This window comes from Neoarius graeffei, chromosome 26, assembly GCF_027579695.1.
Source record: "Neoarius graeffei isolate fNeoGra1 chromosome 26, fNeoGra1.pri, whole genome shotgun sequence".
Classification (NCBI taxonomy): Eukaryota; Metazoa; Chordata; class Actinopteri; order Siluriformes; family Ariidae; genus Neoarius; species Neoarius graeffei.
The window spans coordinates 1330356-1344687 of record NC_083594.1 but is presented as its reverse complement, the minus strand read 5'-3'; the positions used below and the strand labels follow the sequence as shown (position 1 = coordinate 1344687).

The 14332-nt window shown below is 40.1% G+C and overlaps 1 protein-coding gene across 6 annotated transcripts in view; it reads right to left on the bottom strand.

Moving 5' to 3' along the window:
- Positions 1-6637: 6637 nt before the first annotated feature.
- The window catches only part of LOC132874488 (E3 ubiquitin-protein ligase DTX3L-like), a 41016-nt gene continuing 33321 nt past the window's right edge, over positions 6638-14332 (bottom strand). For 5 of the 6 annotated variants that reach the window (XM_060910706.1, XM_060910707.1, XM_060910709.1 and 2 more), the window contains 7 exons: positions 12638-12697; positions 12486-12527; positions 11681-11903; positions 11420-11535; positions 9032-10519; positions 7547-7764; positions 6638-7422 (listed from right to left, as the gene is read on the bottom strand). In XM_060910706.1, coding sequence (XP_060766689.1) covers positions 7353-7422; positions 7547-7764; positions 9032-10519; positions 11420-11535; positions 11681-11903; positions 12486-12527; positions 12638-12697 — 2217 coding nt within the window. In that variant the 3' untranslated portion in view covers positions 6638-7352. The remainder of the gene's footprint in view (positions 7423-7546; positions 7765-9031; positions 10520-11419; positions 11536-11680; positions 11904-12485; positions 12528-12637; positions 12698-14332) is intronic. The other variant, XM_060910708.1, reaches the window with a different exon arrangement.

Here is a 14332-nt window from a genome sequence, read left to right as displayed (position 1 = left end):
CGGTAAATAATCTGATACCAACGAAAAATGTATGAAACCAAAGTTTTTTAAATTCCAAATGTGAAAATACAATGGTAAAGAACAATAAAAACAATAAAAAACAAAATAAATAAGCCCTTGGGCCCCGACTCTCATGGGGGCCCCTGGGCCAGGGGGCCCCAAGCAGTTGCCTGCCTTGCCTGTTCACAAGCTGCATGTCTGGCTACAACTGTGCTGCTTTGAAAATGTAAATTGAACAGCTTGATGAAAGTGCGCTGATGGTTCCCATGAAAAAAGCGTGTCTCCTGCACTGCGTTCCTCCACAGAGTTGTACGCTCATTTGCTTTTGTGTTCTTGGTCTCAGAGCCGCACCAAACACACACAGAAGACAGAATCAACGTTTAACATCATTAATAATGCACTTTTTATGGAGACGTTTTAATGTTATTCTTTATTTTTTTATCCAGTTGAATATTTAGTGTACAAATGTATTTTCAGCTCTTAAAAATGACTGAGGTCTGGACAGCGGGGGCCCCAGAGCTGGCTGCGACCATGGAGACGAACAAGACGCTAATAGGAAGATAAGACAGTTCAATGACAAATGGAAGTTCAGGTGAGATTGGCTAGTTCATAGCAAAACCGAAAATACCCTGTACTGCGAAGACTGTAGAAAGTCTGGCAAAGACGGGCACCAGCAATTTTAAACTCAAAACTATAAAGGACCACGAAAAGTCAAAAGCACACATCGGTACTATAACATCAAAACAGGCGAAGACGGCTGGTTCACTACAGGACAGCATTGCTTTCAGTCCCTGGCTGTCATGAAGTCGGCTGAGCTGGAGAGGATGGAGCTGCTGTTTAGAAACGTTCACACGATTGTGAAGTTGATCCGCCCCAGCTATCAACTTACGGCCTGCTGGAAGCCTCAGGTCACGAAGACCATTTTTCATGGACCATTCAGACTCATCTAATGATGAATGTAATGAGGACATTTAACGTCTCTCTCTACACGTTCTCTCTCACACACACACACACACTATTAATAGATAATACATAAAATACATAATAATACTTGATAATACACAGAATACTTGCATATTGAAACATCAAATGTTTTTCAGTGGTAAATGTTTTGAATTGGACTTTTAATATTAGAATCAGTTCAGTTGTACTGAATTATTTTTCATATACGATATTTCATATTGTAAGGGGCTTGAATTTGAGTTCAATAAACAGAATACTCTGTTTATATTTTTGTCTGAACTGGTTGCATGTTTTCATATAGGGAGCGACCTTAACAGCACTGAGTACCTGAGTGCTACTGTAGAGATACATTATACGCTGCCGTTCATAATTAAACCTAGATCTTCCGAACTTTAACGTATCATGGTGAAGAAAAAACTTCGATTTCCTGGCAACAAAATTGTGGCTAGTGAAAAGGCTGAATGGCTAGTGACTCGGGGAAACCACTAGCCACAGTGGCCGGTGAGCAAAAAAGTTAATGTAAAGCCCTGGTGTGTGTGTGTGTGTGTGTGTGAGAGAGAGAGAGAGAGAGAGAGAGTGTGTGAAAGAGAGAGCGTGTGCTCATAGATGTTGTGTGTGCATGTGAGTGCGTACTTGAGAGAGTGGGCCCTAATAATTAAGAGAGATTATTTTCTGTAACGCGCTCCGCTGTTACACTGTGCGACTGTAACGCGGTGTAGTGTTTTGTTTCCCCGCAGTGGCTTCCAGGGCCCTGTACTACGAACGGAGCTTAACCTACCCAGAAGTAACCCAGGGTTCCCCCGCTAAACCGGGGTTGACAAAACCTGGTTATCTTGTTTGGGGTTAAACGGAACTACGACGCCAGTTATGAAGTTGATTTGTTGAACCTGGTTTAACCTAATCAGGGTTAATGCGCGTTCACGTTAAAGGGGAGGTTATCAGCGCAAATCCCCGCTGTTCACAATGGCACGGTCGCCGCACTTCACGGAGGAAGAATGCGCTGTCATAATGCAAAGCTACGAGGAGTTCAAAACAACATTAAGAGCAAAATCTAACACAGCGGCTGCCAATAAGGAGCGGCAAGCATGTTGGCAACGAATTGCCGATCGGGTAAATGCGCAAGTACATTCTCCCTTCTACATGTTCCAGAACAGAAGTATAGGATGAGAGAAGCTTCATGATCAATCACAAGTCACAGAAAATGGTCCTTCGACGTGGCCCCAGTCATATATAGCTTGTTTAATGTCCGAAAAATCCTGAATAAAATTTGGCATGGTAAATTCATGGAGTCGCCTACTTAAGCTGATCTGTGCACAGAGTCACATGAATTAGGATGACTGACTGTTCAGTCCCTTTGACTAAGTTGGTGTCGGTCCTGTGGACATTTCAGAGGCAACAGCAGTGCCAAACGCACCTGGCAACAGGTGAAAATGAAATATAAAAACATCATTCATAATGGGGTGTGTGTGTGTGTGTGTGTGTGTGTGTGTGTGCGCGTGCAAGCAAGCATTCATTTGCCTTTTATTTATTCAAGTTTTATCTGTTTGCCTAATAGTTCAAATTGTTTTGTATATAGTTTATAATGTTGTTGTGTGATATTAATGATAATATTGTAGGAAAACTACTTTGCACGGACGTTCATTTAATTTATTCTATCATCATTTTGTTTGTTCTATTTTTGTGTATTTTATTTATTTATCTGTTTGTATATATTTTTCTAATAATAATATTTTTGCATTAATAGTTTGTTTTTTCCTATTAAAATAATCTTGTGTTCTTGTTATAACTTTATCTATTTATCTGACTGTTTAGTTGTATCTATTTTTGTTACAATTTCAATATTTTTAATATAGAAAGTTTGTTTTTTTCTATTAAAATGTTCTTGTGTGATAACTAGTTCTTGTGTTATATTTATTGTAGTTGTATCTATTTTGTATCTCAGACTTAAATATTTTTGTAAAACAAGTGTTTTTCTATAAAATATTCTTGCGTTCTTGGTAACTATGCTCTTGAGTGTTTTTTTTTTTTTTTTTTTTACAGAAAAGCCGTTCTGCATGGACATTCATTGAAGCCCTCATTGTTTTTTAATGGTTATTTATGAGCGTTTAGGGGTTACAATAATGTAAGTCTAGGTTGCTTTATATAAAAGGTATGTCCAGAAATATTGATGTCACTGTCTAAGCAGAGGGATCTGGCTTCTTTAGACGCTGTCTTCTTAAAACTGAATAAATATTTAAAAAGAGCCGAATGAGCCAGTCTTTTGAACGGCTCTTTTCAAAGAACGGATCACAAAGATGCGGATCCCATCAAAGAGCCATAAATCCCATCTCTAATCTGCGCTCCGATATCGCACGGGTCATCCAGGTACGCTGGCATTGTCTCTAGAGGAAATGCTGGTGGAGAGGTGGTGTTTAAAAAGGGTGTGGTTAATCGGAAACCTCGGGTTAACCAAGAACATAACCTGAGACGAGCAGGTTTGAGATGCAGCGCAAGTTGCCATGGCAGCAGACCTCGGTTTGAACATAGCCAACTTTCGTAGTATGGGTTAATCGGGAAGTTACGCTGCACGTGATCAAGTTACTCTCGAAGTTACCCTGGTAAGCCAGAAAACCCGCTTCGCAGTACAGGGCCCTGGGCACAAGCAGAGACTCAGGCTGTGACACCGCATTTTGTTTAGGCCACGCCCCCAGGAGTGTTATGTTTGTAAAGAGATGAAGAGTTCGGAGTTCCGCCCACCGCGACTAGAGGAAGTGTAAGATCGTTAATAAAGATGCCATAACGGCTAAAGAGAATCCGAATCCTGTTCCAGCCTGTCAGTCAGGAACCCTCGCAGTTTCTCGCAAACGCATACAAGCCCAATTACCTCACTTCCTGTTGGGCGTGGCTAATGCATAGGAAGCGCTATGAAGTCCCTGGGCCACGCCCGGGCTAAACATCTGTGGCTGAGAAGCGGTGACAAGGGCTGATGTGTGTATCAAATTTCATGAGTTTCCGTGCATGGGGGCCGCTTCAAATAAGGCCAAGCGCGACAGAATAATAATAATAATAATAATAATAATCCTTCGAAAAACAGCAGAGTCTCCGCCCCGAACGCTGCCCGGGCCCTAATAAAGGCGGGGTTTATTGCGGGTGTAGTGGAGGAGACAGTGCGCGGCTTTCTGTGGCTTTTTCAGAATAAGAGTGCAAAAGCTAGCCTGTATTTAACACGGGTTTTCCTGTTACATTTCAAAATAAGAGTTTATATGAAGGGCATGATTTCAGTATTAAAGTTTATTCTTGTTTTTGGTGAACACTGAGTAGAACAAATAATAAATACTGATGATTTAACAATAGTAAGATAAAAAGGAGTTCATTACATGATTACATGACTGTAATTTGAATGTTTTTGATTTGTTTAATTTGTAATATGTGTTTTGAAATAAGCCAGTCACGAACAGAGTGAGACGTCAGACAGTCCAAGTAACGCAGAGACGTCAGACAGTCCGCGTAACGCAGAGACGTCAGACAGTACGAGTAACGCAGAGACGTCAGACAGTACGAGTAACGCAGAGACGTCAGACAGTCCGCGTAACGCAGAGACGTCAGACAGTCCGAGTAACGCAGAGACGTCAGACAGTCCGAGTAACGCAGAGACGTCAGACAGTCCGAGTAACGCAGAGACGTCAGACAGTCCGAGTAACGCAGAGACGTCAGACAGTCCGCGTAACGCAGAGACGTCAGACAGTCCGAGTAACGCAGAGACGTCAGACAGTCCGAGTAATGCAGAGACGTCAGACAGTCCGCGTAACGCAGAGACGTCAGACAGTCCGCGTAACGCAGAGACATCAGACAGTCCGAGTAACGCAGAGACGTCAGACAGTCCGAGTAACGCAGAGACGTCAGACAGTCCGAGTAACGCAGAGACATCAGACAGTCCGAGTAACGCAGAGACGTCAGACAGTCCGAGTAACGCAGAGACATCAGACAGTCCGAGTAACGCAGAGACGTCAGACAGTCCGAGTAACGCAGAGACGTCAGACAGTCCGCGTAACGCAGAGACATCAGACAGTCCGAGTAACGCAGAGACGTCAGACAGTCCGCGTAACGCAGAGACGTCAGACAGTCCGAGTAACGCAGAGACGTCAGACAGTCCGAGTAACGCAGAGACGTCAGACAGTCCGAGTAACGCAGAGACGTCAGACAGTCCGAGTAACGCAGAGACGTCAGACAGTCCGAGTAACGCAGAGACGTCAGACAGTCCGAGTAACGCAGAGCAGCACAGACACTCAGGACTGATGTGTGTTTTTGTTACTGTTCCTTCAGGAATAAAATTCAATAGACTACACAAAGGATCAGCCACAGCGTCATTCTTATAAGTGTAACATAAGCAGGTCTCACAGTGCCATAAAGCATTACGCAGTTTTTATGAGCGGTCTCAGGGACACACCACCAGAGTTATGCAGTGCTATAACTGGCAAACTGGGCACAGACTCGGGACGAGCCATTCTCCCTGTTACCAGTCAGTGCACCAGCAAAATGATTTTGAAGCTGATATTTTGAGGTAAAAATCCTACCAAATGTTCCTTCCAGGTCACTGAGTGATATTTATTCAGTTCCAGTTCCATTTTTCTGTTATTAATCTGTAATATTCTTTTATGAACATATATTTATAGTATCAATTTTTGTTTATTCTGACCTTGATCTTCAGTAACCTCTTCACTGTGGTCAGGGTTTCAGGAACACTGGGAGAAACCTGGAGAGTTCACTCTGGATGAGCTGCCAGTCCAAGAAAAAAATATTCTTTATTCTTTTTAAAAGTAAACTTATATTTGAAAATATAAACTGTAATGGGTCATAGGGCAGCTTACTATCTCATAGTTCTTATTTATTTTTTATATTAGTGAAAATGAATAGTACTGGAATACTGTATTTGAATAATTTCCATATTTTAATATTTTGGCATTTTACTTTCATTTGATTTTAAAGATGATTGAAATTATTTTATTAAAAAAGTTTCAAAATATATGTAAGACAATTTTAAATATGTTATTTTAAAATGTCTAATTTATTTGTAATAATAGTAATTTATATTTTTATAATATTTCATTAAGGTCAGCACGGTGGTGTAGTGGTTAGCGCTGTCGCCTCACAGCAAGAAGGTCCTGGGTTCGAGCCCCGTGGCCGGCGAGGGCCTTTCTGTGCGGAGTTTGCATGTTCTCCCCGTGTCCGTGTGGGTTTCCTCCGGGTGCTCCGGTTTCCCCCACAGTCCAAAGACATGCAGGTTAGGTTAACTGGTGACTCTAAATTGAGCGTAGGTGTGAATGTGAGTGTGAATGGTTGTCTGTGTCTATGTGTCAGCCCTGTGATGACCTGGCGACTTGTCCAGGGTGTACCCCGCCTTTCGCCCGTAGTCAGCTGGGATAGGCTCCAGCTTGCCTGCGACCCTGTAGAACAGGATAAAGTGGCTACAGATAATGGATGGATGGATAATACCTCATTAATCTTTACATGGATTCAAAACACATGATTGTGGCACAGTAAAGACCGAGTACAAGATCTCAGTTTACTGCAAAACTCTGGGATTCTTCTCACCTTCTGGAATCCCCCCAAGTCTCAAATCATCCTCCTCCCTTTTACATCTCTGACTCTTCCACTGACTCCGCCCTTCACATCTCTCAGACTCTGAACAATCACATGGGTTTAAATCAAGTCACTTTTATTTGTATTTATTTGTGCGGTGTTAATATGGACAGATACAGCAGTGTTGAGAGAAAAACTCTCCGGGAAGACATGAGGCAGAAACCTTAAGAGGAAACAGACTGTAAGGAAACCCATCCTCCTCTGGATGAAAGATAACAGTGTGATTTATAAATCATTACTGACTTATGGTTACGTTATTTATTTTGTATCATGGACATTTTCTGCCATTGCCGGTTTCTCTTTTTTTTTTGGGGGGGGGGCTATGGGAAAATAAGTCATTAATCAAAATTTGAGATGTTTTCATAATTTATATGATCTACTTGTATTTTAATTTATTTTTGAGAATCCACCAGTCCAGCATGTAATATCACAGGCAATCTGAAACTACTAAACAAAAGCAAATTATTTAAAATAAGCTGCATTAACTTTTCTACGATGCAGTAAAAACAGAAGACACAGAAAACTGAATTCAAAGGAAAAGAAATCCATCAAACAAAAATATTAACGATAACAATTCATCACCTGAATAATAATCTGCATTATGCTGGTTATGCCCTGTTAAAAGTAACTTTAATTTAAGCATTTTCATATACTTTTCTTTATGACACCAGATACAGTTATATTTGTATTGATTTTTTTGTTTGTTTTTAATTTTTAAAGTATTAAAGCTTTATGTAAATTATGACTTCAGAATTCTGCATTTTTCATCTTTACTCGATGCCTTTGGCCTTCAGCTCTTCCTTCACCCGTTTTAAGTAGTCAGGGTCTGGATAGCCGTAACTGTGGAAAGAAGAAATTCATGTTACCTTTAATATTCTGGTGTGTGTGCTTAAGTGTGTGTGATGTACGGTACGACACAGTGACTCAATATTTATAGAATTTATTTAGCAGTCACTCTGCTTACCTTTGAGGTCCACCGTGTGTATTCGTCTTGTGATGAATATCATTCCAGATGACCATATTGTCTGCTCCAGTTGTTCTGGAGACTCCGACAGTGAAAATGAGTTTCTGCTTAAAAGCCCTTCTCAGCAGTGAGAGCACATGGTTTCCTTCAGCATTGTTCGGTAAGTACGCAGTGCGAGAAGTCCCAGAGTAATGTTCTCCAGGGTTTGGATGTTCATTCTGAATAATAAAGTTGTAGAAAATGGGATTAGAGCTGTAACATGGAGAGAAGCTAATGATAATGTAAGCAGTAGAACACCTGCAGTTGTATAACTGTCGTACTAAGGACACACAGGTTTCATTAAAATTAGTGCCGTTACTGACTTTCCCTTTCCATTTGTCCATGAGGAAATCCTGTCACTAATATACACTCTGTTCTATTACTTTATCAACCCAAGTGCAGGTTGCTGTAGGCCATGGGCCATATATGCCGTATATGCCCCTGAATATGAAATCAACTGGTAATGGTGAATAATTTGGGACTCGATAGCCATTTTGAACACAAGTTTCATGCTACGGTCAAAAATGTTACATTTCCATCAGTGTCACACATCAAATGGCTTCATTCCTTCTGATTATGTCAGAATGGCGAATCTCCCACCCTGCAGGACGTCCCATATCCAACACATTCAGAGGGTGAACCTGCAAATTGGAATCTGGAAAAGCGCACACTTTCCTCAACCTGTGAGTCCCAGTGTGAGCCAAGGTCATGGTTGGGAGGAACACGATGGAAAGCTGCATCCTCTCTGGTATGAAGGAGACGTCTGGCCGTGAGAGCTCGCCAGCGTCACTCACGTTACGTCTGACTCCACAGACAGTGATCACGATTCAGATACAGACTTTTCATTTGTGCCTGGAAGTGAACGTGATGGATATGAAAGCGACAGTGGTTCTGAAGATTAATATTGATGAACAGTGCAAAAGAAGATTTTCTTTCAGTACTTACCTCTGTTTCTTGTCATATACCGGAAATTTAACATTTTTGACCGTAGTGTGCAACTTGTGTTCAAAATGGCTGTCGAGTCCCAATTTATTCACCGTTACCAGTTGATTTCATTTTGAGGGACCCCAAAGATTAAAAAATTCTTGGTTTGGTAGAGGTGTGTGTGTGTGTGTGTGTGTGTGTGTGTGTGTGTGTGTGTGTGTGTGTGTGTGTGTGTGTGCTGGGGGAGCATAAGGGGCATATCTGGCCCATGGCTTGCTATCTGCCTGCTTGATCAGTGGTTAAATTAATATCACTGTAAAATCAGAAGCTTATCCAGAAAATTCTATAATCTGGCACATTTTCCTTTTTCATTTAAACAGCAAACAAATGACAGATGAACATTTATTGATTTTTAAATCTAAATATGTCAGATCTAATAGTCTTTATTCTGATAATTAATCACAGTTTGCTAGAGTTGAGGTGTCAGATAATCATTAAGAAAAATAAAGAATGTTCTCTTACTGTCTGAATGCCACTGGGTATGTCGTAAGAAATGGTGATCGTGCCACAGTGAGGAAATCCAGGGAGCTCTGGGTACCTGGAATGTCTGACATCCATTTTTCCATCCGGCTGGTTTCCTTTTAATATCCCAAAGACTTTCTGACACAAAGCGCAAATTTTTCCTCTGCTCCGGATTGACTGTTCCAGACACTCCTCACAGAACTCATGACCACAGTCCAGTTTTGTCTTTTGAGTAAACGTATCCAAGCAAATCGGACATTTATCTTCTTCACTTTCATTTTCTTTACCGTTTTCTTTTGCTTTATTTGGGAAATCTTGGTTAAAATCAGACTTCTTCTCTGGTCCATTTCTGAAGTCAGGACCATGTGACCCTCTCTTCACATCCAGCCTCATTTGTCCTCTCTGAAACCCACTTGCCTGTGGAAAATCCCATGGATATCCAAACATTTGCTTCGTCTTCTCATCAAATACAGGATGTCCAATAATCTTCTCAATAGCATCTATAGCAGGAATGAGATGCTTTGGCAGTCCAAAAAGTTTCCAGCTTCCGTTACTTTCTCCTCCACCAACATGGGCGTGGACAGGGCAAATTATTTCAAATGCCCGGGACACTCTTTCAGTGTCGGAAGGATTTTCAAGTTCACAGGTGACTGCTGATGTGACTAGCTTTTGGTAGAGACGAGTTAAGGCACTGAGAGCGTGAGCTTCAAGATTGACCTGCTGAGTTCCTCTGGACTGCGCCGACACCTTAATCAGTCCTTGGACAGGTTCACCATCAATCCGAACTCCATATTTATCTTCAATCTCAGTAATCTGTTTCTGAAACACAACCTTCATCAGACGCCAGTGTGCCTCATCCATCTCAACTGGAGCTTGAGTGTCCTTGATGTCCATGTCCAGGTTCTGAGCGGCCTGCATTGAAGTCTCCCTGATGTCACTCTCAGTGTTATGTGACTTGCTGGGGATAAATGATGTTGAAACACCTTGATCCAAATGTAACCTCTTTGCAACCACTGATGTTTTTTCTTTTGGCCCAAACAGCAGGTAGTTATTTGCTGACAGACTTAGCACGAGCTTGTGCTGTTCATTTGGAATATTACGCAGTGTCTCTTTCATAATATCAGACTCCATGTGTTTTTGAGGGACATGAACAGATTTGAGAGTCTCATTAATATTCTGTACAAGATCAGAAAACTCCTTTGTAGCTCTACTGACAGGATCACTCTCGCTCTTCTCATTCGTTTTCTCAGCAGAGATTGAAACATGACTTTCTGCATTTATTTTAACTCCAAACTTCTTCTCAATTTGTTCCACTTCCTTCCTGTAAGCTTGGTTCAGGTACCAGTACAAAAAGAGAGGGACAGTAAGATCATGAGAAGCTCTGGACATCTCAGTGTGTCCTGCATCATTAGAAGCAGCTTCAGCATCCTTCTTGAGCTGAGATGGAGTTGTTTCTGGATAAGTCGTGTCTGCATCAGGTGTGTTCATCTAAAAAATATGGAAATACACATTTATCAACTTTATTGAGAGCCAAATTATAGCTTTTACATTTTAATGTTTAAATTTCTAGGATTAGAGGTGTGAAAATGGTTTGTTTGGACTGATACCAATCTTATCGTGTCATACAGAACAGTTTTTAAAAATCTGAATGAAACAAAAAATGACCACAAAACCATTACACGGCAGTATGTTGTGCACGTGGCCATCAGAGGGCGCTCTTCCACAAAGTCACTGGCATTTTTGTATGAGTTTGTGTTCATCTACAACCTGTTTTGGACAGTTACCTTGATGATCTGTCATTTTCCCTCCATTATTATTATTATTATTACTATTATTATTATGAATGCACAGGTGATTATAGGAAATTGCATGCTGATTGGTCAAGAGATTCGGACTATTTCTCGATAATCACCTCGAGCAACTCGGTAAAATGGCAGCTAATCACTTCGTCACTGTAAGTGAGGAAGAATTACAGATGATAAAAGAAAATGCTGTTCCTAAAAACACTAACGATGCTCTGAAGTTTGGTCTAAAACTATTGAAAGGGAGGTGGGGTTGGGATTTATTTGACTGATTTCAAAACAAAGTATTTTATGTGACTCAGCGTAGAGAAGTGACACAAGCCTGCGGCGCAAAGTTATTACATTTACACGAAGATTTTGAAGTCTGAAATAAATTATTTTTTAAAAATAATCAACTGCGCATTTATACTAAAACAATTATCCGCCTCAGGCTCAGTGAATATCAGTGAATAATAACCTTGACTTCGTCTCAGTTATTATTCGTCGACATTCACCCCGCCTTCACCTTTTGACAAATGAAAAAAAGAAAATTTGCTTTTTTCCCAGTTTAATGATTTAGGAAAGGAAAATATGAACAGAGATTTACCTTCGGCCTGGAAACTTTATCCACAGACTTTGGTGCATCTTCCAGAAAGTCTACTGTGGCAGTTTTATTGGGAAACTGCTTGAATGTTAAAGTTGCAGTTTTTATTCCCTGTAAAGCTGTTAAGAAATGTGGAAAATACATTTTAAGTATAAAATAAAAACAAAATGACAAATTTGCTCATGTTGTTGTTTATTTTTACCGTAACACTGATAAATCCTATTCAGTTTCCAGAACTGCAACAAAATAAAGGCAGTTTCTCACCAGTTGATGGCGTGATCTCCACCTCTGCAGTGCGTCCATCATCGGAAAGTTGAAGTACATTAATAGTGCATTCAGAAGACTGCTGAGAACACCAGGACTGAAGAGCTTTTTGCAGATGAGCTTTCCACCTTGAAGGTATTTCTCCTTCCCAGTGCACTTTTATATAAACCTTTGCAACATCCTGAGGTGCTGAGGGTTCTAGTCCATCGTTATCTGTTGGATCCTAATGTGTTTTTTTAAAGGCAGGAATAAATGTTGTAATATTTGCAGAATTCCCATGATCCAGTTATTATGAAACATACAGTAGATATTTAGAGGAACACTGAACACTGTCTCAACACGCTTTTACTGATCAAGCTGCCTGCGCTTTCAGAGCATGGTGGTGGAACATCTCTGTATCTCCATCATCATTACTCCTGTGGTGTTAATGTCAATAAGAGAAGAAACTCATTTCTTTCAACAAACTTCCTTAACATTAGCTGTAACTACAGTATAAACAGATCAAAGTGACATTTTGTACTTTAACAAAGGAAGCTGCATAATAATTAGCAGGAAGCTGTATTAAATCATCTAAAACCTCATGAGATGATCTGAATGTGGAATAAAGTGAACAGCATCAGTGAGAAACATTAATATAAACATTTAGCTCCTGCTTTCCTAGATCTGTCCAGGTATACTTTACTTATATAGACTAAAAACCTCTTCTTCTTCTTCTTCTTTTTAATCATGTCAGTATGAGCGTTGTGTTTTATCTTCTCTTCAGCTAATAAATGTCCACTACATCATGACTAAATTTAATATTTACCTTCTGACTGACAGAATCTTTCTTGTGTTTTGTAACAGAATTCTTAGATGTTGATGAGGACATCGAGAAAAAAAACACACACACTGTCAGTCTAAACTCAGCAAAGTCTGCATTAAAACTGGTTATGATGAATTTACAGTCCCAGGATTAACCTGTGTATGATCTCCAGCGTCAGTGGGAGGACCATCATCATCAGGTGATGTATTCATGTCCTGCAAATAAAAATATCATATAAACACACACACACACACACACACACACACACTGCACATCTAAAAATCTCACATTATTTTACTGAGTGATCATATTTACACTCCGGTATTTAAACAACTTGATTTCATTTTTTCCTTGCTGTATTTTCCTGCTCTGAGTGCCTTATGACTTTCCTTACACTGTAATACCAATGTATGGGGGAAATATAGGACAATATTAGATATTTATTTCCTTCTTGTGTTCGTTTTAATATTAGCATTTTTTTTGTCTCATGGAGCACTGCGCTTCTTTCATTATATCTCAAATATCGCAATACACATCATATCTTTTTTTTTTTTACTGTTTTTCCAGTAAAAAAAAAATCTTCACTTTATGATATCTATTACGTGTTAAATTTGATCTTGCAGTACCAGTGACATGCCCATGTTGATATGGTTTTGTTGTGGACCTGAATTCATGGCCATCGATGAACAAATTTCCACCAAAAACAAGACATCTATGGTCAGTTTACTAAAATAAAAACATTAACTTTACATTAATGGCATTTGGTAGATGCCCTTATCCACAGTAGCTTACAGTGGTGCTTGAAAGTTTGTGAACCCTTTAGAATTTTCTACGTTTCTGCATAAATATGACCGAAAACATCATCAGATTTTCACACAAGTCCTAAAAGTAGATAAAGAGAACTCAGTTAAACAAATGAGACAAAAATATTATACTTGGTCATTTATTTACCATCATTTATATACTTGGTCATATTTCTTACCAAGATGGCGGAACAGGTGTTTTCACGTTTGTCTGTGTAGCTAAACTGTGTTTATATCTGTTTGAATGGGATTCAACCATTCACTACCAGATTCAACCATTCACTACCAGATTCAACCATTCACTACCAGATCTGATAAACTTATATTCTGGGACTTCAGAACTTAAACCGCAGCAGCATTCGCAAACAGCAGGGCCGTGCAAAGACCTTTGGAGGGGCAGGGGCTCAACATTCAAAAAAGGGCACTTGGAACAAATTTTTCACACAAGTTAACTTTATTCAAAACTAAATTTCAATTGCAACTGAACATTCTGTGTGTGTGTGTGTGTGTGTGTGTGTGTGTGTGTGTGTGTGAGATCCATCTAAATGCTGCAGTATTCTTCAAAGCAGCAGTCTTCGGTTTGCCATGTTCTTGAAAATGTCTATGACAACACTGTATTCAATATGGATATCTTCACTAAATGAAGATTAGTCTGACCTGTAGTTTTCTTTCTGACCCAACTGGACAGAGATCCACTGCCTTTTACTGCCTCCCGCAGCTCCTTCTCTTTCTGCTTCTTTATCCTCTCTTTCCTTGGCATCTTTGCATAATGCAGGCTTTCACTTATTTAGAAAACGTTTCCCTATGTTTTAACTCCACTAACCTAAGCTACTAGAACATAATAGTCTTGATAGAATATGTTGTGGACGTCGTCATTCAGCCTTAAGTTTTCGAAGCTGCTAGAATATGTTATTAACGCCGTCGTTCAAACTAAAGTTCCCGAATCTGCCGCGTTAATGAAATGGATGGAGCAAACGGCCTCGGCGGCTTCATTAAATGATAAACAACCCTACGCATTTACTGTTGTGTTCTAAGCTGCACAGTATT